Genomic DNA, 26,078 nt, shown 5'->3' on the forward strand with positions numbered 1-26,078 from the left:
CCCAGGGAAGTGGTGGAGTCACCATCCCTGGAAGTCTTTAAAAGACGTTTAGATGTAGAGCTTAGGGATATGGTTTAGTGGGGACTGTTAGTGTTAGGTCAGAGGTTGGACTGGATGATCTTGAGGTCTCTTCCAACCTAGAAATTCTGTGATTCTGTGAAATGATGGATGGAAGTCACTCATGAGAACTGCTAAAGAGACTGTACTGGCTAATGTTTCCTAGCTGCAAGTGTTTAAAGATAACGCAGACAACAAAAACAATATTCAGGATGGGAGGAAGGAACTCTGCAGAATGAATTATTACAAGTTGCATAGGAAATTTGCTGTAAAAATCTATTTTGTTTATACAAAATTTTCTTTCAATATTTTGCCAGTCCCCCTTGCTACTTGGTTTAGTCTTGTGTAGGCTCCAAATTTTGTGTTGAAGTTTGCAAGAGATACTCATCTTTGTAATAATAGCGACTGCAGCAATAATCCTGAGATGAGGCAGACTCTCAGGAGTACAGATAGGAAATTTTAATGCAAACCAAAATCATTAAATGCAGTTTTTGAAATAGAAGCATATTTAGGAAGTTTCTGCATTTTCTTCTGGTGAGAGGCAATAATCTATGGAATTAAAATTTGTATTTTCCTGCAAACTGGTGTTTCACGGTCCCGGAGTCAGCCTAGTTCCAAATGACCTCACTAAAGGGGTGTTTGTTTAACATAAATAAAAAAAATAAATAATTTACTCTTAACATCAGTGTTTCCTTTGTATTTTCCAGAATTACATTTTCATTTTGGAGGTGCTTATAATCTAATGGGTACTTTATAGCAAGTGTTTTACAACAATTTAGGTTATTTAGGTGTATACTGAACTTGCATAAACAAGGAGTCGAGCTGAAAAACGAGGCAATGCTGGTGCTGCTCCCTTTTACACACCATAGGCAAAAAAAGTCTGTGATTAGAGATTTTCATGAAGTAAAGAGTGAAAAAAAGAGCCAAGAACAGATCTGAGTGTCTGTCCAGGCCTCTGTACCAACCTTTTTGGGATGACATTGCTGCATGTGGGTTGATTTTTGGAAGGGGAGAAAGAGGAGACTGAGGAAATACCCTGCCTGGGATCTCTGCGGTGGCTTCGGTTCCTCTGTTTCCAGTTAGCTCTAGAGAGAGGACGGAAGAGCAGTGTGTAGGATCGGAATTAGACACAGATTATTTGCTCTCGTTAGCAGAAATAATGTGAGTATCGTTTGGAGAACAAACGGATTATAAAAAATGAAACGAAAACATCCAGATCCCGAGCATTCGCAACGCATGGCACTGCTGCATTCGTGTAACCTTTTCACGAGGAGCGGTGCTGAAGCCAAAGAGAGGATTTAGATTTCCTTCATTAAAAGCTTATTACATGAAGAAAGGGGACAGTGGCTGTTCTGCTCCCGTCCTCGGGGGTCACAGAGGCGGGCCCGATCTCCTGGGGATGGATATTAATGTCTGCTTTCGGCTGGGGGAAATGAGCCGTCGCCGGAGCTGGCTGCAGCTTTACGTGCTCGTCACCAGGGATCCCCAGATGTCCTGGGAGCCGCGGCAGCGGGGCGCTCATTGCTATTCAGAGCAGGTAGCTGGGCTCAGCCCGCCCGGAGCAAGCCTGTTTCATGTTGATCAGCCGTCCATCTGATAAACCCAATTGATAGGGACATTTCCTCCCAGGGCTGCCCTGACGGCGACAGCAGGAGCATGGGGATGTCTTGTTAGTCTTCTCCTCCCCAGCTCAAGATTTTGTTAACCCTTTGGTAGCACCGCGCCAGGGATGGCTACGGGGAACCAAAACTGGTGAGCTGTAAGGGCAGCTTCTAAAGCAACGTTGGGTTTTCAGTCATTACTCAGTACATCGGTACTGGGCCATTTTGGAATAAGCACAGCGAGCACAGCGTGCCTGTGCACTACTGGGTTGCCACTCAACTCGAACTTTAAGGCCTTGTTTGTACGTGAGGCCTCCAGGACATGAAGGGATCTGCTGGGATCGGGGGAAACGTGAGTGTGCTGAAGGCTTCGTGAGAGCAGGGCCTGCGGGCATGGAGCAGGACACTGCGGTGCTCTGCTCCCTCGCCATCCGCTCAGGTGCTCCGTCAGGCCCTCACCCTCCGGCCTGTGGGAGCGGAGCAGCGATGGCTGGGCCGCACAGGATGGTCCCTGTCTGGGGTACAGGGCTGAAGTCACCCTTTTCCAAATGATTTGCAAAGCTACCCACATCAAATTAAATCTACCCTTGTGCTGGACGATCACCATTGTGTCTTCTGGCTGAAACAACTAGTGAAATGCCACTACCACACTGTTTTAAAATGCTCAGCTGTTTCTCCTCTGTCCCTGCACCCTCCCCCCTTGATATTATTGAACTGCAAGGTATCCTGTTATTAGTTTAGCTCTAATTTGAGCAGTCATTTACTGCAGCATTCTTACGGTGTTCGCATCAGCTTGCTCGTGAATCCCCTGCTGATACATCCTTTGTTCGTTCCCATCGGTGCTTTCTGCCTGGCATTTTCTTCGTGTCAGTGTCCCTCAAGCTTCTAAAAGACAAAACAAAAAGGAAAACACTGTGAGGACCGTATTGATTGCTTAGCTTTATTTTGCCAAAGAATTCAAACAAAAGGCAGCTTTCTTCCAAAGGGAACCAGGGGTGCCAGCAGCTTACCTGGAAATGCTTAGTGGCATGATGAGCTTCTTCCCAGTGCTTAATGCATCCAAATTGCAGCTTCTGGAAGTAAATAGAAGAACTACACAATAATTCATAAATTATCCGCTTATCATATAGCATGTCCTGTACCTTTGTTTATTATTGTTGTTATTATTATTATTATTTTTAACCTAAGAGGCTATATTCTATTTGTAACTTCAAAAATAATTGTACGTTTTCTTTGCTTTCAGTCAAAGAAGTCTGGCAGAGATTACGGAGCTGATCCACACTGCCTTTCTGGTGCATCGTGGCATAGTAAATATCGGCGAGCTCAAGTCCTGCGATGGCCCGCTGAAGGATATGCAGTTTGGGAATAAAATGGCTGTTTTGAGTGGAGATTTTCTTCTAGCAAATGCTTGCACAAGCCTTGCTCAGTTGCAGAATACCAAGGTAAAAAAAAAATAAAATAACATCTTTTACTGCCAAAGCAAGTAACTATTAGTAAATCTTCCAAAACAGAGGTCCTTTAAACATCAGCTTAGTTATGGTGTGTACATGTATATGGAGCATCCTTCAAAAATCAGCGTGCCTGTGGTACAGCTGTAGATGGATTGATGGGATGCTGCTGTTGTGAACGTTGACCGCTGTCCTGGAGGATTACTGTGCTGGGGACTTCAGTGCATGTCCTGAAGCAGTGTAGCCATAGATAGTGCTGGCTGAGCACTTAGCTGGGTGAATTTAAGCTACGTGCTGTGGCATCCTTACGACAGGTTGGAGTACAACCCCTCTGGCAGACTGCCAGCTGAAAACACATTTGGTTTATTTTGTTCTACCTTGTGTTTTGTGAAAGGCTTCGCTATATCGTAGAGAATTTCTGAAGGAAAAGGTTTCTTTTCTTTGTCTGTACATCACTCTGGTGACTTTTTACCTGTAATAAAATAATTTTGCTAGGCATTTGGGCATCTGTGAGTGTGGGATTGCCCGATTAACATGGATGTACCAGCTTCCAAAGGGCAACTGCAACCCAGCTGCTCTGCAAAACTTAACAGGCAACATTTTCCATGATGAACAAAACATGTTTGTGTATGATCTTAGAAAGTGAGACATCAAATTCTTGATGTGTGTTTGTCTGGTTTGTTCTTAAAACCTGCCATAGTGAGGAAAGATTCCTGGGCATCCCTGTGCAGGCTAGTGTAGCACCAGCATACCTGTGTAGGGCTGGAGAGCTTTGTGCACCAAGAACAGTTCTTTGCAGGGGTGCCTTCACACATTTGGAAATTGATGGCCATATCTTAACGTAAAATAAACACATATCATGTGCATGATTGTCAATAATCAACATTTTTAATCCTGGGCTTAATGAGTTTTTAGATTCTCCTGCTAAAGCCCCTCATGATGGTAGCTGAGTATTTCCATGCTGCTTTCTGTCATCAGTGTGACAGTTGCTCTCAAAAGTGGTGTCATTTTGTAGCACAGAGCTGAGATTCAGAAGAAATGGAAAATTAGGTGTCAATCTGCTGGAATACTTGGTTAAGACAGGAGAGATGGTAGTAGGTATTAAAAAAGAAAAAAAAAAGTTTTAAGGATTGCAAAATCTGAGTTGTGCCATAGTCAAAATGGGTTGTAATTGATTTTAATAATTATTGATTTGTATCCTTTTTATTTTTGGTACATAATAAAGATTCTCAAGACAAAGCAAAGGATTTAACCCTACATATGTTTTGTTTTGTCTTGTCTCCACTGAAGAGAAAAGTTTGTATAAAATGTAGCACTTATTACTTTGCATTTAGTACATCATTAAGTATTGCAGCAGCAATGTATAATCCCTTTGCCAGGAAACAAGCCTACAGTGAAATGAAACCCAAGTGCAAAGAAACATTTTTTTATTTTTTTTTTAAGCAATCGTTATACTGCATGTTGGGAAATTCTGCCAAAACATTTTAGCACTTTTTTTTCATTTTTCTGACATCTAAATACTTTCATAGCTTCTACATACGATAAGTGGGATGCCATTATGGGAACTGATTGACTTAGTGAATTATTCTTTTTCAGATGTCTAACCCTACTAGCAAAGTTAGAAAAATTGAAGTACAAGCTATAGAAATCTCTTGACAGGTGCAATGATTTAAACATACTGTATTTATTCTTTTGTAAATGATGAATTTTCAAATCTGGCATCTGTTTTTCAGCAGTGTGAAATAACTGTGACTTTTTTCCTTCATAATGTTTTGTTTTCTTTGATGTAAAAAAAGTAAAAATCACAGTACTGCTTTTTTGCTGGCACTTATTTGGTAGCTCAACAAATCGGCTAATGAAATGAGCAGCATTGCACTGTGCATGGTACTGACCACGGCAGACGATAACCTCTAGATAGGCATGCGTTGTATAGACTAGAATTTAAAGGTTGTTTTTTTTTTTTTTTAACATTAACTGAAACCATTGCTAGCAAGATAATTTTATTGTGCTGCTAAACTCTTGTCTAAGCTTGTGTGTGATGCATTTATCTCTGTGCTTCTCTCGGGGCTGACAATTAGATGTGAAATTCTGTAGTCGTAATGAAATGCAGAGCTATTTTATAATTGCCAAGGGTAAAATTAGCAAAGTCAATTATTTTCCCTTAGGCTTTTCCCTGTAGATATTAAAAGGCTGCAAGGTAATTGCCTTAGGTAACACTTTGATTTTTAAATAACATTAAATATAGGAATTGTTGTTGTTAATTCGTAGTAATTTTCCTCTTCTTGCTAGTGCTGTAGAGTATAACTGTAATGATGTTAGCAACATCCAAGGCTCAGGGTTTGTGTTGGTTTTTGTTGTTGTTTAAATGATGCTCTTAGTTCTCATTCATGCGAAGCAAAAGAAATGTTTCTGGGGGGGAGGGTTGATTTTTTGGGAGGTTGTTTTTTTTTGGTTAGTTTGTTTTGAATGTGTGTGGCGTAAGGACTCAGGATTTCTTGAAATGTCAATGAGGAAGCCAGAAACAGGACAGCCTCCTGTAAGATGAATGCTGTTGTGCTCTCGTTAAGTCATATAAAATTTGTTGTTTGAACACACACGATAATTTGGAAGAAAGCCTTCTCATTTTCTACTTTGTGAAATTATGAGACTTTAATTATGATTGCAAAGTTGGTATTGACTGAGGCTTAAAACGAAGTACTGAAGGGCAGATGCAGCTGTATACTGTATTTTTGTGAGTATGGCTAAGTTCTCCCGTTTAATTCAGATGATAAAATCTGTTTTAAATTAACAGTAATTCCTTCAGAAACTTTTACAACTGAGAAGTCTTACATTAATCAGTTCACATGTATCTCCAATTCTTTTGTACGTTTGTGTTAACTTCTCAATCACCTTATTTAAACTTTCTCTTTTCTTCTCTACTTTGTATTTTTGATGTTGGCTTTTCTTGGCCTGCTAATTACGATGATAAATTACATTATTACTTGAAGATAAGATGGATATAACCTTGTTTCAAAGCTTCATCCTGTAGTAGATTGGGTGTTGCTAATACATGGATTTTAGGACAGAACTGAGCCCAACGAGGACCTGAGTTGGAGCCAAGGATGTGGGGTTGAAACTGCTAGCAAGATTTTGTTGCATGAAGGTGCTTCTTGGACTCTGATAGCAGGAAGTATTAGTTCTGTCTCTGATTTCTGCTTAAGTTACCTTCACTTCTTGTAACAATTTTGTGGCGTTCAAATGTGAATGCAGCAAAAGTAGCAAGCATTAATTTGTCATTTTCATCATCTGTCAACCAGATATGTGATACGGACATTTTAACACAAGTGATATGTGATTATTGACCAGGATATTATCAAATAATGTGCTTTTCCAGCGTATATTACAGATGAGTTGGAAGAAACTTGTTGCAGTGTTAAAGCTGGAGCTTCCTAGACCATCTGTATCTTTGGTTTCGTCTGTATCATATGAAACTACAGAGTATTAACGGTGTAATTGTGACCAGTTTTGGTGCTCCTACAGTCTGAAGGCAATGGTACATAAAACTTGAGAAGGATAAAATGATGCATTTTAGTGCAATGTGTTGACCACAGACCCTGTTAAATGCATTGCTTGCTTTCAACTCCATAAACTGATAGCGAGGTGTATCTCTTAGTAGTAAAAACAAAATACAACGAAATTAAAAACAATTTATCCAAAAGAGAAAGTAAACCCCAAAGAGGAGGAGGGTAAAAACAAGCCTATCTCAAAACACATCGAAATACTACCAGTAGTGTTCTCCGTAGTTCCTACTGAAATTTTTGGAATGCTGCTCTTCTTCCTGCCATAATTCAATGAGCTCTTGTTGGAATGATTGAACTGCACTGAGGCACTTCGAGTCTGCAGCCTGAAAGCTTGGAATTGAATTCACGAATCTTGTCTGTCAGTGCAGAGCTCCGCCAGAAGACCGCATTATAAAGCATTGTTTTATTAAGCATTATTTGTTTATAAATAAACAGTAGCACAGATGTAGTACTTATAGAGTGGATGCATTTCCTTATGTTAAGTTTATGTGTTCCTAAAGGCATAAATGTGTTGTTTACAAAATAGGCCTTGTGTTAGCATAAATGTTAACAAGTTATTCATGGAAATCTTCCTATTGCAGCAGTCTGAACGTACTCTTTGCCTCAGAAGAGATCTGCTTGTCTTGAACTGTGGCTTCTGCTTATGTAGCATCAGTTGTGGTCCTGTGGAGTTATTCCCAGAGCAATGAAAGTTTCAACGTTTCATTCTTCATGAATTTCTCTACTGGAAAGTGTTGTCCATAAATATTTGCTGAGTATGTTTATGTGATAGTTTAAAATAATAAAACCCACAAATATCCATAATCTGAATTTCCCTTCTGAAATTCAGCAGCGGTATTGATCAGAGCAGAATGGAGAAAATCAAGGAGAAGGGGTGAGAACCAATAGTGCATTTGTTCCCAGTTAGCATTAATGCAGAAGAACTTTGTGATAAAAAGCCACATATATATATATATATATATATATATATATATATATATATATATATATATATAAACTCTCCTTGTCTGCTCACTTTATCTACTCCTTTTTCTTCCCAATACAACATGCCACTGGAGATGGGTACCTTCAGAATTACCAGCTCCCAAAGCAGCTAGGTGACACCAAAGCGTGGATTTGGTGAGAAATGGAGATCAGATTGTGTTAAGAGACCCAGGTTGTAAAGTCTGATAAAAAAGATGAGTTCTTGAGAGGAAAGAAATGGAAAACAAGCTTCAAAATTTGTTTAGAGAATAAGATAAAGAGCTTTCCTGAAGTAAGGTATTGTGCCTGTCTTACTGTACCTTCTTCTGAGGCACTGTTTGATGGCAACATGGTTGGTTGGATAGGGAGTAAGCCAGCTTCTCTATTGCTGAGTGTTTTTATTCAATGTATTTTGGAGATCCAAAGAGGCTTGTCTCAAAGGCAGACACTACGGAAAATTACAGATTTACAACCCTAAGAAAGCAGTTCTGTGTCTTAAAACATCTCAATATTAGCATCCAGCTTAGCATGCATTTCATTGGAAAATGCAAAGACGTTTTCAGTACCGAGAAATGCATTGTTGTTGTAAGTCAACTAAGAAACTGTTAGTTGTTTTAACATTCTTAGAGTGCACCAAAATCTACCAATTTTCCTCCATTTCTAAGAGGTAAATTTGGAGTTTAAGTTGAAGTGAAACAAAAATAGATTGTCATACAAACTTTGTGTCCATTCACTGGGCATATATTCTTTCTTTCTGCCCAATATACCCAAAGACTAGTTTTTTAATAATATTTCCATAGGAAAGTTTTGTTGACAGTGGTGTGAATTTCTTTTGGTAGTGAAAAGGCACTCTTTATAGTAGCTGATGAAGGTATTTCAGCACTTATGGAAAAAAAAAATTATGTTAAGAGACAAAAGATCAATATTGATTAGAAGTGGTACTCGGTAGTCTGCTTTATCCCATGCTACCGCCTCAAAACTTTTGTCTAGGATTTCTACTATCATTAGATGTAACAGCTCTCATGATGATGATGATAAAATTGTAGAGTGATGCTAGTGAATCTCCTAATTAGTTCTTTGTGCAGTCCCCGTGGCCCCGTTGTATGCCCGTTTCAGTGGAACAGTTCCTTAGCAAGTGCATCATTTGCCTTTGTTTTCAAGAAGTAAATTTATAGCTCCTAAAATAACCTGTGAGCAAATGAAGCATACCATTTTCTGAATCTTTTACATTTCTTTTTGTTTCATTTTTGCTATCTGGAGCTGGTAATATAACTAAATACTTGTAGAATTTCATTACCTTAATGGCTGTATTTATATGTTTGAAAAGTAATCTTTTGGAGAAGTTAGAGGATTAGGTGACACAGCTTATTAATTTATTAATTTTTAGAATTTCATTTAAATGAGAATTAATCTGTAATTGCAGTAATAGGTTAGAAACCGTCTCCTTTTTAATGATCTGTAAAAGAGTTCTGTTGTGTTGCAGTGAACGCTGGCTTGGGGATTACAACTGTATGGCTTGGTTTTGGTTCCTAATCAGTGCATTCCACACATCGGTCTGTTTTTTTTTTTAATTTTTATTTTTTTTAACCTTAGTAATGTTTTGCACCTGAACTGATTTTTAAAGCTAATACATATGTTAAACTTTCCCGGAGCTAGACTCCGTTGGAGTTAGCATTGGTCCAATAAAATACACCTGAATTGAGAGAGTTCATTTTTCTGTAGTTTTTGGCCACAGCACTGCTGGAAAACGTTATGTTTGGACTTCAGTCTGTTTTCTGTCCTCCCACTTCTGCGTGAAAATGTATATTTAAAAAAAGAGAGAGAGAGAGAGAGAGAGAGAGATTTCTCCTGCTTCCCTTATTGCCAGGTATGACTTATAACCAGTGTCTTGCAGCAGAATGACCGCCGCATGGCTGAGATTGAGACCAGTATCAAAGTACGTAGTCGGTAGATATCACTCTGAATCATCAAGTCTAAGATTGAAGCTCTTTCCTAAAAATACACTGCAAGGGTTCCCTCCTCCCAGCTGCAGAACCTGGCACTTGCTCTTGTTAAACTTCATGCGGTTGGTGATTGCCCAGCCTTCAAGTTTGTCAAAATCTCTCTGCAAGGCCTCTCTGCCCTCAAGGGATTCAACAGCTCCCCCTAATTTAGTATCATCTGCAAACTTACTTAGTATGCATTCTAGTCTTGTATCCAAATCATTTATAAAAATGTTGAAGAGAACTGGCCCCAAAATAGTATTATCACTGTTCAGGTTTCTCAAAGCATGGGTGTTCACTACAGCTCTTTTTTTTCCTCAGCAATGAATGATCATCGTGGGGGAGTTCATTGCTAAAAAGCTTCAGCTCTTGTACAAATAAAGAAATGAAAGTAGATTTTCATAACATTGCGGAAGGTGGTATCCTCAGTGAGTGATATTTGCATACCAACTTCATTCGTTTTGTACCTCGAGCAGAGGAAGATCACAACTTCTGTTTTCTTGGCTTTATTTAAAGACTGTTTCTTAAACATAATAGGAGAGTACGTGGTAGGATACAAAGCAATCAAATCTGTTTGTAGTGAAAACTGTCTTGCCAATCTTACCTCAAATGGCCTTTTTTGAGTGAGGACTTAACACTTACTGACATTCGTCCTTGGTTGGATGGGATTTTAGGGCATCTTTGGTTCTAGCGGTGAACTTTCATGGTTTTTTTTTGACAACATAGTTAGTAAATGCTTTTGCAGAACTGAAAGTGACAGTATGTAGTAGTCTTTCCACCTGAAGTGCAACTTCTGTAAATAATATGCTCTTATAAAGTGAAAATATATTTTTGTGATGATTCAGTTGCAATTAAAAACTGTTAGCCATGCAGATAATAATCTAAAATTTGGATGCCCTTTCTTAGTCTCCCAAGAACTGAGCTACCCATAGAAGAAAAATCTCTTCCTGTGGCGTACACTAAAATTAACCCTTCCCTAAGAGAGTATTTGGCATCTGCTTTGGAGAGTTGATTTTCTGTTTTTAAAGAGAAAAGTCTTATCGTTACCATTGTTGTATGTATGCAAAAGCCACTGTGGTCCTCCTCAGACAGCTGCTGCCACCACAGGGTGGTTGAGGTTGGAAGGGACCCTCTGGAGGTCATCCAGACCAAACCCCCTGTTCAGGCAGTTACCTAGAGCATGCTGCCCAGAACCACGTCCAGGTGGGTTTTGGATGTCTCCAGATGGAGACTTCACAGCCCCTTTGGGCAACCTCTTCCAGCGTTTGACTGCCCTCACAGTAAAGTGTTTCCACGTGTCCAGATGGAATTTCACGTGTTTTAGGTTGTGCCCATTGCCTCATCCTGTCAGTGGGCACTGCTGAGAAGAATTTGGCTCCCTCTTCGTAGTTCCCTTCCAGCAGGTGTTTTTATACAGCGTACTACTAGGAAAGATTAAAATGTGTGTCTTTTAAGTAGTGTGATAGCTTATGTATCCTCCCCTCTTTTTGCACTGCGATGAAGTTAGTCTAAAACAAATTTTCGTAGGGTCAAATTTTTAGTTATAGTGTCATCTGTAGTGGCTTCATTGCAATAACGTAGTAATGTACATAATATGATTGCAATTTTGTAGATGAATTGTATTTTTACATGAGATGTTCCTGTTGGCTAGCAATATGGATTGACTGGGACTGCTGGTTAATAATAGCATTTTGAAATTCAGCACCATTTCATTTTGGGTCTAGATTGCTGCTCCTGCTGCATCAGAACAGGCTGTTGATTTGCTAGTTTAACAAACATCTGCAGCTTGCTTTAGTTGATTCCATCTGTCAGATGCTAAACGATATTACTTCTGATTCACGTTTATTCAGACACAGTCTATGCAAAATAGTTGATGCCACTTGCAGCTAATCATTTCTGTCAACTCAAAGCCGATCGGATTTTTTTTTTCTTTACTCAGTTTAATCCACAATTCATTTGTGAACACAGCCCAGTTTAATGGTTGTCTGCACCAGCATGACTGGAAAGCGTTTCACAGCCATGCTCTCTTGCATCATTTATTGATGAGGAGGGTTTTATAGCTACAGCGCCCTGTAGTCACAGTACCTTCTTTGTTCACTGTTTCATACGTAAGACATGCAATGAAATAGTTACCCCATCCAAAAAGGTCAAGTTGAAGAAATCGCACGCTCTCCAACATGCATCACTCATCGATAGCTGGCTGAGCGTTTCAGTGCAAAGACCTGCTGCGTTGGATTTGCAGAGATATTAATATACTGTCTAAGAAACTATGTGGAGGTAGGGAAGGGATAACAGTATTTCTTCTGTTGGATTTGTTATCATTAAGGAAAATGACTGAATTATGCACTAAAAGTCTTTGTAGTAGTGTGAACCTCTTCCAAGGACTCTAAATCCTTGAGAAAGGCTAGCCATTAGCCAGTACATAGAAAAATACTAACACTGTTCAAACTGATACTCAAAATCATCAAATTAATGATTTTTTTTTTGGTTGGTTGGTTGGTTTGCTGTTTTTTTCTTATGGCCAGGGAAGTACCTTTTTATCAAGTTGTAGGCTCAGGGAATGTTTACATTGTTTACATTACTTGTGTTTGACTGCCTTCAGAATTCATAGAGTGAAGAAAACTACAAATTTGTTTTCCGAGAGCATTTAAAGCTTGCTAGAAAGTAAATCACCATGAGGAGTTTTTTTCTTTGCATTAACTAAGAGAGGGACAGATTTAGAAAACAAAAATCGCTCCCCCCCCACACACGCACACACAAAAAAGCAAATAACAAAAAAAAAAAAAAACAAACAAACAAAAACACAAAACCACCTCAGGATTGTTTTAAATATTAAATCCAATAGGCTACAATAACATAAAATAAAGATTCTGTTAGCTGGCACACTTATTTATGTGTATGACTAACAACATTTCAGGAGATTACCAGGAAAGAAAATTAAATTCCAGTATTCTTGGCATTCCTTGGTTTTTGTTCTCTTTTATAGATGTTATTAAACAATCAAAATCCAATTTCAGCTGTTTACTGAGTTTCATTTGTAGCTTCTTAGAGTTACAATGTGTCTATAACAAATTCGGGATTTGATTTTAAGAACTTTTAATTTAATTTTTCTGTGTGGAATATTTCTAAAAACTAACAGTTTGGAGAGGAAAAAACACGGTCAAATGTAAGGTGAAGGAACTTTTATGTTTATATTTAATGTTTCTGAACTATCTAATTTTCTTATTTACTAGTATGGTGAAATCTTGCTACGTTTTCAGGTCTGTGCACCAGCAGCAAGGGATAGGGTCTGTCACAGCAGATGTCTGAGGCAAGAAATCATTTCAAGATCAGCAGTGCAGAGACAGACTAAGAAAGAAGAGAATTACTTGTGGCTCTTCTTGAAAGGAATTTAACAAAGCCAAGGAAGTTTGTTAAATAGAAAGCAGGAATAATGAGGAGCAAAGACACATCTATTGTTGTGCTCTTCCTATTGCGTTTCCTGTCTCCCCACAAAAGCTTAATCCTTTCCCTGACATTCCCCTTGAAAATATCCACTTGAGTCTCGAGAGACACCATACTACTTCTCCTAAGTAGAGTGGTCTGTGTAATCGATTCCAGTTCGGCTGCTGAATTTTAAAAAGAATAAAAACAGAAACAAAACACGCATTGAATGGAACTTTTCTAAACTAAAATGAAAAATATATTTTCAGTGTTATGTTGCAGTGAACTTAAAAATAATTATAATTAAAAAATTTCGAAGAGAACTGCCTGAATTTCTCAGTGATGCCTTTCCTACATCCAGTGTGTTCAGAACTCCAGTGAAGGATGATTGTGGCCCAGGATGCCTTTTTTTTTTATTATTATGCTTGAAGGATTTTGAGTCTCATCTTCTAACTTCTGAAGAAAGTGTTCTTGTCCTACCAAAATGTCTTATATTCTTTGATTTCCCTGCAGTCATACTAGTTTTTTTAATTTCACTTGAATTACAATACATGGCTGTTTTTTATAGATGGAGCTGGATTTCCCTGGTTGGTAAACTGCAAGCAGGAGCCAGGCTGCTTCACATGTGGCAATGAATGCTTTGTACTTTTCTAGGCTATTTTGTATACAGAATAATTTGAGAATTGTGAATCCTGAACTACCTTATAGGTTTGGTCTTGAGTCACCGATCTAAAAGGTTTATTCTTAATTCAGGAAAGAGAGGGAGAAAATTCAATGTGTAGCTGTTCGACTGTCCCAAGTATTTTTCTGAACCACTAAGAAAATAACAACCACTTTATATTTTTTCAATTAACATTTCAAAATTCCGAGATTGAGAAAGTGGACTCAAGGTAGGTTTAAAGAACCTTGAAGGGCTACAGCTGCCCATTTTTGATAAATAAATTACCATGCCAGAAAAGGGCAAAATAAGTTTCACTGAACCTATGATCATCAAACCTGCAGAGCTCTTTCTGTCATTGAAACATAGTATAGATTTTGAGCCTATTTCATATTTGTATCAGCCAAAGAAGTTAAAACATGAGCTCTACCTTGCTGTGTAATCAGGCATCACTTGCTTGTGTCCAGAATTCACCTAATGTCATATACTTCATCTGTCTAGATAGTAGGGTATATATCAACTTTAGCAGTACGTCTCTTTTCCCTGTGTTCATGGTGAATTGGTGGCCTTCCTGTTGGCCTTCTGAAAACAAGGGAGATCACATCTCTGCAAAACGGGTTGAAGTGATACCCACTTAGAAGAAAAAAGCCCTGACAGAAGATGTGTTTTAAGGGTGTGGAATGATCTGCATGGGCTTCGCCTTGCCACCAGCAAGGCCCAGGCCAACCCCTGGACTGCTCCTAGGCCTCCTGGCACTTCTGGTGCCGGGGGAAGATGCTGATGCAGAGTGGAAAACAAAAAAATAGAGTGGAAATCTGTTTTCTATCAATACAAAGCTACTCCTGGTCGTCCCTAGTACCTAAAAGGGACCAAAATCAAAAATGTGTAGAGGAGTGAAAAATTGTGGGGTGAGAGATTGAGTAGGCTGCCTCTGGTCCCCTGAGATCCTGCTGCTTTGAAGCACTAGCTTTGGCAGTTCCTTCTTCTCTTTCCCAGTCTTTGAACTTGTTCAAAATGGAGCTCAACCTTCAAATGAGATCAGAGGGAAAGCAGTTTGGAGCATGTAATTTTCATCTGTCTTTACTGATCTTCAAACTTGCTTCTCAGAAATGTCAGTGAGTGGAGCAGAGCACTGGTCAGACAAAGGCATGATGAGAAGAGAAATGTCCTGGACATGTCTGTTTTCTTCTCTTCCGTTGTCATGCTGCTTGGCTTTGGGAAAAATCAATTCCCCGTTGCTTGTTTTCCCTTACAGAAAGCAGGAGGAAATAAATTTTACAGTGGATGTTGATTGCTTTCAAATTTTGTGATGAAAAGTGTTGCAGAAGAGCTAGTCAGTGTATCATTGACTGCATGGTTACTGCTGAAATGGTAATAATCTTCCTTCCTCTGTGTCAGTTTGGGACACAGAGGAAAAATACCTGGTTTCCTCATTTTTCATAGCTGTCCTCAGCACCCAGGACCCCAGGCCACTGATGTCATGTAGCAGATGCTAGATCAGATAATACATCAGATTAAGGGGTGATGAAGTACCAGAGCCTCATGCAAGCATCCCACAGTGCTCGTGAAACTGGAATTTCAGTCCTGTTAATGATCTGTATGGCCTTGCATTTACCTTAGAAAAATAATTTTGGAGAGAGAGAGATCAAGAAAGATTTGGAAAGAAGAGAGGTAATGCTAATATTAAATTTACGCTAACATTTAGTGCTCAATACGTTGCTGAAGGCCTAATGGTGTTTATTATATGGATTCTTCAAAGCAGTGGATGTGTAATTCTCTGAAGATGTTTTATAAACTATGAGAGGAAAAGGTACAATTGTTCACAAATGTTTTCACTGAGATTGTTTTAAAGTCAGTTAAGATTGCCTTTGAGAGTAGGGTTGCACTAAAAAGAGAGAGGAGAGATGGAAAAAAGAAACCCCAAAACAGGGTCCTGCTCAGTCTAGAGTTTCAGGAGAGAGAGGAAAAGGTCTAGTTATCCAGAGCCAGATGCATTGTTAAAAGTTCATACTATCACTTTGACATTTAGAGTAGGACTCAGTGTCTTTGTAAATTCCTCTTCGTATTACCAGTGTAGGTCTCTGAGCTCAGACTGTTTCACAAACCATAACATTTTTTAGTGAGTGATTGATCTGTATTATGTGTCCTAGCCATCAGAAGAATCTTGGGATGTTGCTTGTATAAACTGTAATACAATCTGATCCTGGGCATTTAGTTACAGACTTTCATAGACCTATTGGCGATACTCAATCCTCCTGGATTTGGGAATAGGGCTTATCTGATACCTTTAAAAAAAAAAGAAAGAAAGAAAGGAAAAAAAAAAAAACAACCCTAATTTTCTCTGTTACCCACTTAAATAACTCAACACATCTGGTAACACTGTAGGATCATTGTCCTTTCAGTTCCTCTGCAGATCATATTGCTACAATATTTCTTAGGTATCTAGTTTCCTAAAGGGCAATGTGATTTTTTTTAGGCTGTTTTTATAGGTCTTGCAAATTAACCCATATGCATTGCAAGAAAAAACATGACTTTTAATCAGCAGCATTTCTAAAGTTAGCGCTTGCTCTGTGTGTATGAATATGTATATGAACTAGTGTTCGAAAAAAAAAAACAAAACACAACAGTCTTTCTGGTAGTACTCAAAACTAGCATACAAATGTGCTTTTATTATCAAATAAAGTCTGCCTAAATGTTAAAACATCTTTCTGTTAGGGCTTTTATCATTTGGCTTCTTGTCTTCAGTTACAAGAATGATAAAAATTGAAATTAAATCTTTTAATTCAATAAGAACTAGGCTGAATTTAGGAAACAAAAAGGGGAATCAGATATAGAATCATATGCATGGGAAATCAAGCATTCAAGAAATTAAAACTTTGCGAGCAACTACGGGGGTAGCCTTAAGGTGTGCTTATTTGAAATGCCTGCATTTAATTTTACAGTAAATCTGTGTATTTTGTTCCAATTAAGACAGTTCATGTGCATGACTCTAAATTGTACAGTAGTTCCAGGGAGACCAGGGAATGCTTGTTTTACATTCTGGATCAAGTTCAGATTTTTAGGCTTCACTTGAATAAAATAAAAAGTCTGAACCCTGAAGATAATACAGATTGATAAATCTGATTTAAACATTCCCGTGTTGCAGGCTTCCAGTGTATGTGGTACAGCTGAGCCTCGGGCCATGTACTAAATACATCCACAGAGCATTCCCAGGACACCCGAATACCAAATGATCACATTTGAAAGGTTACCTTTCTATGGATTCTGACTTTTCTGTATTAGCCATGAAGATTAGAATTTTAACAGCTCCCAATGAGAGGTATTGTGAAGTATTTACTTGGCAGGGGAAAAAAACAAAACAAAAGAAAGCCCAGATGAGGTACTGTCTCTTATTCATGAGCTGGGATTTATTAGTTCTGTGAATGTCCTTGTGAGAATACACTCCATAGTTCACACGTAATATAAATTAAAATTTTGTTTTTAACCTTAAAAGTTTGATAGAAGAATTACTGTAGCAGAGGTTTTAGTAGGGGGACAGGATCACGCTTGTGCAGAATATATCCTCATAAATCCTACAGTCCTTCATATCTAGCTTTCTGCAAGGCAAGTTGTGAACTATTTATCTCTCTGGAAATCTGGCAGTAGCTTTTTTTAATAATCACCAAATTTACTAATAAAGATGTAAGTTGTCTTTTCTTCTTCGTTTCCTTTTACAGGTTGTGGAACTCATATCAAGTGCTATTGGTGACTTAGTTCAAGGTATATACTATGAAAACTCAAAATCATCTGAGGTAAGAATTTCAGTAGTTTTACATACCCAGCAAGTTTGGTTATATTAATGTGTGACTGTAGAAAATGTGGAGATTTTCTCATCCCTTTTTAGAGGAAGAGAATTAACTGTAGTCCTAGTGAGTTCTAGCAGTAATGCTATTATGACACCTGTGAACTCTGGACATTTCCAGAAATGCTCAAAGAGGGACTAGTTTGTTTCCATGAGTGCTTACTAAAATAGTGTCAGGTGACATTACCAGAAGCTGTAAATATGTCTTACTGTGGGTTTTTTAAACACTTGCAGAGACTTCTAGTCAGGGTTCGGTTAGAGGAATGTATTACGATGTCAACATCATTAATATGTGAATGTTAAATCTCTCATTTCCAAGCTATAATTGACCAAAGATTTGTACAAAATGCTTCATCCCATGTTTACACGAGGTCCCTTCTTCTTTAGTCTTTACCTTTTGATAGCTTAAACATCAGTTTTGCTCTGAGGACGTAGGAACATACTGCACTCTTCCCCACTGAAAATCATGTGCATGTACTACAGAGTCCGGGTGGGCAAAGACAGTGGCTGTCAGTGTTTCACAACGAAGAATTATGAATTTCTTCAAGAGCAATTAATGGATGTACTGTGTTATTGATTTAATTTCTGGTGTGGCAAAAGCTGTAATAGATATTGATCAAATTGTATGCAGGTATTTTTGTTTTTAGTAGAATATGTAAGGAAATCTTTAGAGTTACTTCTTGAAGTAATATTGCTTGGGCAGGATGTTGAAGCAAAACTGAGTTTCATTTTTTATGGCTGTATCTTAATGTGTCCAAAAAATTGTCAATTTAGAGTTCTCATAACCTCTGCAGGTCTTAAAATAGCAAGTTTTCACAGTGTAGCAATGATCAGCAGTGTGCGTATGTGAATATGTACCTTAAAATACACTGAGGTGGATTTCATTTCTAGTGATGCTTCCTCATGTGCCTAGTTTGCCTCAGAGACCTGTACCTTAACGTTCAGTACGTGACATGGCTTGAAGAGTGCAAAAGTTATGAATACACTTGTATTTGGTGTGTATGTAGCTTGCAGCTCTGTTTTACTATTGCCGTGTTGCAGTATGAATCATAGAATCATAGAATATCCGGAGTTGGAAGGAACTCACAAGGATCATCAAGTCCAACTCCTGGCTAGACCAACAGGTCTAAAAATTCAAAAATTCAGGCCATGTGACTAAGAGCACAGTCCAAACACTTCTTAAACTCCACCAGGCTTGGTGCCATGACTACGTCCCTGGGGACTGCTCCAGTGTGTGACAACCTTCTCAGTGAAGAACCTTTCCTGATGTCCAGCCTGAACCTCTCCTGCCGCAGTTTGACACCATTCCCTCAGGTCCTGTCACTGGTCACTAAAGAGAAAAGGTCAGCACCTGCCCCTCCACTCCTTCTCGTGAGGGAGTTGTAGACCGTGATGAGGTCTCCCCTCAGCCTCCTCTTCTCCAGGCTGGACAGGCCAAGTGATCTCAGCCGCTCCTCATACGTCTTACATGCATACGTCTTGCACATATGCAGCAAGATAAATTAAGAACTCAGTCGAAGCTCTCATCACATGCGTTAGAGCCACAGTAGCTACCTGCAGTGATGGCTGTACACCTGCCAGAACCACAGTGGGCAAGAAGAGCATCAGGCTGTGGATGTGCCACCAGCTTAGCCATGTCTGGGCCATGAAGAGTGTTACTGAAAACAAAGGCATATTACTTCAGCCAACCTTGCTTCAGCGTATCCATCTTCTTTTGGTTGGAATCAGTTAGGCAGGGAGCAGTCATGTTGGTCAGCTGAGCTCTTTCCTCTGATGAGGTGAAGAATTGTAGCAGGAGAGCAGCGATGGCACTTTTGGGAGATAGATGGGGCCGTGGGCTGGCCAGACAAGCGGGCTGCAGGCACGGGATGATCTTGAGCACTTTGCAGTGCTCCAGCACCTCCCATGTTTAATCCAAGAATATAAGCACAACTTCAGTCTTTGGTGGTGCTCACAGGACTGTGCTTGTGGCTAAATGATAAAATATCTTTGACATTTTTGCAAAGGATGTTTAAAATTGTATTTTCTGTATTCAAACAGGCTTCTAAATGCAGCTGAACTCCAGATACATCTGATTTAGGAAATAGCAACTGCTTGTCTCTGGGTAGAAGTAAAACTCTACTAGTTCACCTCAGCAATGAGACTGTATTTTATTTTAACAATGGGCCCTGTATAAATGAGAAATGGTGGAGACTCTTTTGGGCTCTTGCCATTGCTGAAGGTTTTAGTCTTCTTTTTCTTCATTTGGCAAAGTGCTGAGCTGACGGTCCTGACAGGGAATAATTATATCATCTTAGAGTAGCTAGAAAATAATTATTTTCTATTGCATTACTGAACCACTCCGTGTGTAGATTGTAGGGAAAGTGTGAGATACGCTAAGCACAGCTGCGTGGTGTTTACCCTACCCTGGCCCGCTTACAAATACAAAAGGCTTATTTTGTTTCAGTGACTTTCTCCATCTAACAAAAGATGAAAGTACAGTACACCCTTCCTAAGAGGAGCCCAGTTAATTCAAAACACAATTAGTGTGATGGCATAGTAGGTACTGAAAATTACATTGACAGTGTCTGAAGTTTAGTCTTTATAATAGGTTATGTGTGGCCTGATGAGAACCAGAACAAACAAGTGTGGTGTCTATTTCATTTTATTTTGATCTTGTCCTTTGAGAAATGTAGTTCCATGTTGCATATTAGACGTATCCCTGCTGCTTTCCCCACGCTGTTTTGCTGAGGCAGCGTCCCTTTCATGTGCTGAATATCTCTTTAGCAAAGATTGCAAAATGGACTAAGTCAGCTATTAGTCTTATTTGTATCTTCTGTGCCTCTTCCTTCCATCACTAACTGCAATTTGACCAAAACCAAAATCTGAGCTACGTTTCCTGGAGGTAAGACAAATGCTTTAATTTACTCTGCAACTAAGTCTCAAATGTCAAGCTTGCTTTCCTTTTAGCAGCAGGGCATAGGGATGTTATAATGGCATTTTCTTTGCTGGGAATTCTTAAATTTAGAAAAGCAGAAGGATATCTTCTCACCTTTTTTTTTTTTCAATTTTTTTTAGGCAGGAAAGTTGTGCTTCATATGTTAAATATGCCTTTAATACAGTTGTTATCAAGGTTCTGAGTAGCATAAAATAGTATAATTTCTTAATTTCTTGTTTAGCACTGGGTTGTTTGAGCTTTGCTAGATGTCTACTTAGATGATTTTATCTTTTACATTAGACAAAAATAACTCAGCAAAATTCACCTTTCTTTTCTTTTATTCTTTCTTCTATTTTCTTTTATTATTTTATTTCTTTTATTTCACATTTCTTTTACGAGACCCTAAGTTCATGTTTACCCGATAGCTTATTTTCAGTTTGTTTCATTTTGATGACTCTGTAAGAAAACTGAAAGGATCCTTTGACCTGACGGGACTGACCTTATTTACTCCTGAAGATGTGTGACGGGTATAATCATTTGACAGCTCTCATTACCACTTCTCTCCCCATAAAACTACACGCAGTCCTACAGCCATCTCCTTGTAGTGTGCTCTGTTCGGTCATTCTTCATCGTGTCTGCATAATGAGTCATTAGATCTGTGGAAAGTGGGGGAGAATAAAGATGAAATATTTAGCTTTTCGTCTGTATTTGCCGTGAGAATCCAAGCTATAAAGTGTCGGCTTGGGTTGCGAAGAGAGCCTGAAGGTTAGGGCCACCACTCGTGTTCAAAGTAGCAAAGAGCTGTTGTGGTTTAAGACACTGCATTAGTGGCTTAAGCCAATATTCTGGCATGTAAGCTGGAGCAGAAAGGGGCGACGTGATAAATCTTTGCAGCTTTGTGAGCCAAGTCCCACCTCAGAACCAAAATTCTGTGAGTAAAGGACAGTTCTGGTTCCCATCTGCCTCTCCTACGTCTAGGTCTAATTTGGAAATAAAAATACATGCCTTTAGTGAGCGCAATGCTGTCTCATCTGGCCCTCAGTTGTGATCACAATATCTATTTTAACAGAAAAAAACATTGCCACTGTGTCTCTGTTTCCTACTTTTAGAAGACTGAAGGCTTCTAAAATGTTTGCTAGCTCACCTTCTCTCTTAATATCTCAGATCAGTTAACAAATACTAAAGAAGAGTACTTTGAAGTCTCTATCCCTTCCCATAAAGGGGAAGAGCAGCATGTGGAAGCTCAAAGCAGCAGAATGGAGAGCAGAACTTGTGTGTTGGCTCCTGGTTGTCACCTGGCAGACCATTCTCGCCGTCTCGAAGCATTACGGGTTTTCATGGCAATCGGCAGCGTTCCTTTTTTTCTCACCTCCGAAGTATTCTGGCTGATGCTAGATGTGCGTTACCAAAACTCATTTTTAGTATCGGAATGAGACTGTTATGTAATACTATTTCTAACGTGTTCTTCCGATGGCTGGAGGAGCTGCTAGGTATTTTGGAAATTTTCAGTGTAATTGTTTGAAAATTGGGTACAATTCCTATGTAAATCAAGTAAGGAAAAGACATATATTAGTGGTGAGTACTCATTGTACCAAATAGAGAATTGACAGGTATTTGTTTTCAACTAATAGAGTTTTAAATTGAAAATAAATTTACTTTCCTGCAAAGCCATTCTTCGATATTTGGTCACCAGTCCTGCTCTGAGGAATAATGTTTTGGGATACTGCATATGTTCATCAGCTGTGCTGCTAGGAGTCTGTCTTAACAAATCCATTACTTGTTATAAATTTTACCATAGAAAGTTAATCAATTTAATTTTGAGTAATGTAAATGACCTGGTAGCAGGGCAGCAGTCAGAGCTCTTCTTTAAAAAATATCTCTTTTGCAAGACAAAAGGGAATGATAAAATACAGAATCTGAGTAAAGAGTACCTGCAAAGAGTAGGTAAATGTGTTGGGGAAGAGGGTGGGTAGAAATCATAGCTAGAAACAAGGCCAATGCTATTTGTTTGCTGCTTTTGTTCTTTAAGTGCTAAGCTTTTCCGGGGTGATTTAAAACTAACAGATGTGGATATTTTAATTTATTATGATTTTTCTTTTTTTTTTTTCTTTTTACTTCCTTGGCAGTAAAAGTATTAGGTAGTCAGTGGCATGCTTTATTGACCAATTTGCAGTCTCCCTTCTTCCTCCAAAACCACTGAAAAGATGTATTAACAGACCAATAAAACACGTCCTGTGATGTTCAGCAAGCAGGAATACATCTGCTTAAAGCTTACAAGAAACACGTGCAAGATGTTTTGCAGAGTCTTGCTATAGAGAGACTCGTATCTGTATTGGGTTTATTTATGTAAAATGGCAATTCTTGAACTATCTAATTTAAAACCTTTAAATGCTAGAACTGTTTCAGAGTATTTCTCTGTATTTATGTAGATTCTTTGCCCACGGAAAATTGAACTGAAGTTTGATATATAAGTGGTTCAGACATTTTCATCGTTTCGTGCAACAGCAGATGGCTAAGAAAGAGCTGCCATCGTATTAAAATAAAGCTTCCCTTCATACAAACTATATCTGAAGTGAAAAGTCCTTTGACTTCTACTCCTTCCTGTTTTTGCAAATGATTTTGTGCGCTTCTTAGATAGAGTTTTCATTCATGTTTTCCTGAATTAAGTTTTCAGCTGAACCGTGTGTAAGCATCTTCTCTGGTGTAACAAATCAAAGTGAGTTATTGTAAGTGCCACTCCTGCACTGGGGATGCATGTTACTGTAACTGCTAAAAGCTGCCCTTCCTGATGGTTACGATCATGTATTTTGCCCCGTGATTTCATTTTCTGAGAGTTCTTGCTGTTTCCTGTTGCTTGGTTTGATTGTTTCAGACCGGATTTAAATTATAGTAATAGCTTAACAGAAAAACCTCAACTAGCCAATTTCTTTCTCACAAAGCAGTAACTGACCTTGACATTAATAAAAGTGGGAGCACCCTCAGCTGTTCCTAATTTCCCATTCGCAGTTACTGCTTTGGAAAATTCATTTTTAAAACACTGATTCTTGAAGTTTTCAAATTGTGAGTGATTTGTCAAAACATGTACGCAAGGAAAGCAAAGCTGCTATCAGACCCTTGAGGACCATTTCAGCTGAGTGTAACTCACACAGAAGTAGTGATTGACCAAGGTGGGTTCAAATATTTTCACCATGCTCCCATGCCAGCATTCCCCAAACTATACGTGGACCTGGAATTGGCTGCTCTCTTTGGGAGATGCTGAGGAATTTGTCTCTTCACCCAGCTTCTGCTACCCAAGCAGGAGAGTTGGTTGAGATCTAGACCCATTTCTTGGGGGCAGAACTTTTTAATGGGGTCAGTCTGTAGGCATTAGTTAATCAAATATCTGAGCACTGTCAGCTACAGCCAGAATTGATTTTGGTGAGTTTAAATGTTTAAAAGGTTTTTACTTGGAGTGAAAGACTCACTAGGAATCTTTTGGGCTAGCTAATATCTACTGTCATCTTTATCTTTGGTAATATCCCCTGCTGACTAAATAATAATAATAATAATAATAATAATAATAATAACAATTATTATTATTATTATTATTATTTAAATATTTTATTTTATTTTATTTATTATTTTTATTTTATTTTTTATTTAAATATTTATTATTATTATTATAGTTATTATAGTTATTATTATAGTTATTATAGTTATTATTATGAATTATAAAAGAGTAAAAAATTGTGTAAAAATAATAAGCATCACCAGTACGTCAGTTTTCTCAGAATCTAGAACTAGTTTCTTTTTTCCCTTAAAGTTTTAAAATAACGTTTAGCAATTTCTTTACCTAACTTGTAAGAATACAGTGTCCTTTTTGAGCAGTGGTATAACAGGAGAGTTATCTTTGGGAAAAAATGGCATTTGGTTTGTTGGAAATTTTTGCTAAAGACAGGTTGTGTCTGCTCCTGCCCTCTTAACAAGCAGAAGCTTTAGAGTTATGTGGTCATAAGACTTTCTGTGATTAAAATCAGCTATATTTTGGTGTGCAAGCTCATATGCTAAAGCAGATCCATATGGACACAATTCATTTTTAGACCTCGTTTCTTTCTGTACCCACGGATTCACAATGCCTGTGTTTTTAAGACTAATACTGTATCTTTCAACTTAATACATTATGTCAGGATACCTTTCTAGAGCATTTTTGTCTTGGTTGGATTTAAAACGAGTAATTATAAAAATCACTGCCAATTTCTAGTATCATCCAGCAAATTTTAGTAAATTCTGTTTTTTTTTTAAGAGCAGATTGGTTGTTAAGGAAAAGATTATGTTGCGTCTTCCAAGAGCTCCTGATTTTAAATTTAAAATAAATTGATCTATATCTGAGTGGAAAAAAAAAAAAAAAAAAAAAAAAAAAGCAGCTCGATACATAGGAAACTACTTGAATTAAATGCTCATTTTGACATTGTGCCAGTCATGGGAATTTGCACATGCTCTGGGCTGAGTTAAGATATTAAAACAAAAATACTACAGTAAAACGAAACACGAGGAAAGTTCGGGCTCGACTTTGTAAGTTATCACATGCATAATAGCAAACATGTGGTTTCTCTGCTCTTCCCGTTCCTTGTAGAAGTGAATGGTGTGTCTGAAAGCAGCGGCGTTTTGATACAGCCCTGTGTTACTTGGCACTGCAGAATCCTCCTACTTTTTTCCATTAGTCTCAGATTATCCTCTCCCGCGTAACGCAGCACTTCTGGGTGATAGCCATAAGGGAGGAAAATTAGACCTGTGCGGATGGATTCTCTTTCATTGGTTACCAATTTCACGACAGATAATACCTTGTGAGAAAATTATAGGGTCACACAGAATTACTACTTACTCATTTCGAAGTAATTTAATTGACATCACATTGAAGGAACAGACTTGTTATATTGGAAGATTTTAAATCACTCTTTAAGAAAATGTTTTGGCTAAGTGTATGCTATAAATCTGACTGAACTGAGAAATTACAATTTTTTAAAGATACATATACTTGAAATTTTTTCTGTAGTTTCTCATTACGGATTTTAGTTTTTTCTAAAAAAAACAGTCTGGAATTTTTTTCTCTCTTTTTTTTTCACCTCCTTTCTTTAGAGAATACCTACAGGTGTGACAGTAACGTGGGAAATGTGGGAAAGATTTCAAGTCATGTCTAGCTTTAAAGCCCCTTTAGTAAAATAGTAAAATGTTGGTACAATTGGATTAGGGTTTGGGGGAAGAAACCTGGGTTCATGTTAACTAACACATGCTTCCATTTTGTGGAAAGAAATTCAAATTATTTTTTTGGATACAGAGGGTTTTAAGAAGTGTTAAACATCTTTGACATGACAGTCAAGGTGATAAAGTTCACTGGAGACATCACTGAGATCTCTGTCAGTCCCTTGGGAAAATTAATACCTGACATTGCTAAAGCAGGGCTGTATTTATTTATTTTTAATACTTCCAGTCTTTCCTCATCCTTAATATGGGAGGGAAGAGATTTGAATCCTCCGTCACTGCCATTCGTCTTTCCAATTAAATTATTTAAGCATTTTTTATTCCTTTTGTGATTCATCTTTTTTCTTAACTGGAAGGAAGAAATTACAGTGACTTCTCAAATGGCATCCC

General features: G+C 38.3%; 1 protein-coding gene across 2 annotated transcripts in view; it reads left to right on the plus strand.

The window, feature by feature from the left end:
* BEND3 (BEN domain containing 3) overlaps positions 1-26,078 on the plus strand; it is a 130,007-nt gene that overhangs the window by 61,482 nt on the left and 42,447 nt on the right. For both annotated transcript variants that reach the window (XM_068677786.1, XM_068677785.1), the window contains exons 3-4: positions 2,902-3,100; positions 17,409-17,483. In XM_068677786.1, the coding sequence (XP_068533887.1) occupies positions 2,902-3,100; positions 17,409-17,483 (274 nt within the window). The remainder of the gene's footprint in view (positions 1-2,901; positions 3,101-17,408; positions 17,484-26,078) is intronic.

Source organism: Anas acuta, chromosome 3 (genome assembly GCF_963932015.1).
Source record: "Anas acuta chromosome 3, bAnaAcu1.1, whole genome shotgun sequence".
In the NCBI taxonomy this organism is placed as follows: Eukaryota; Metazoa; Chordata; class Aves; order Anseriformes; family Anatidae; genus Anas; species Anas acuta.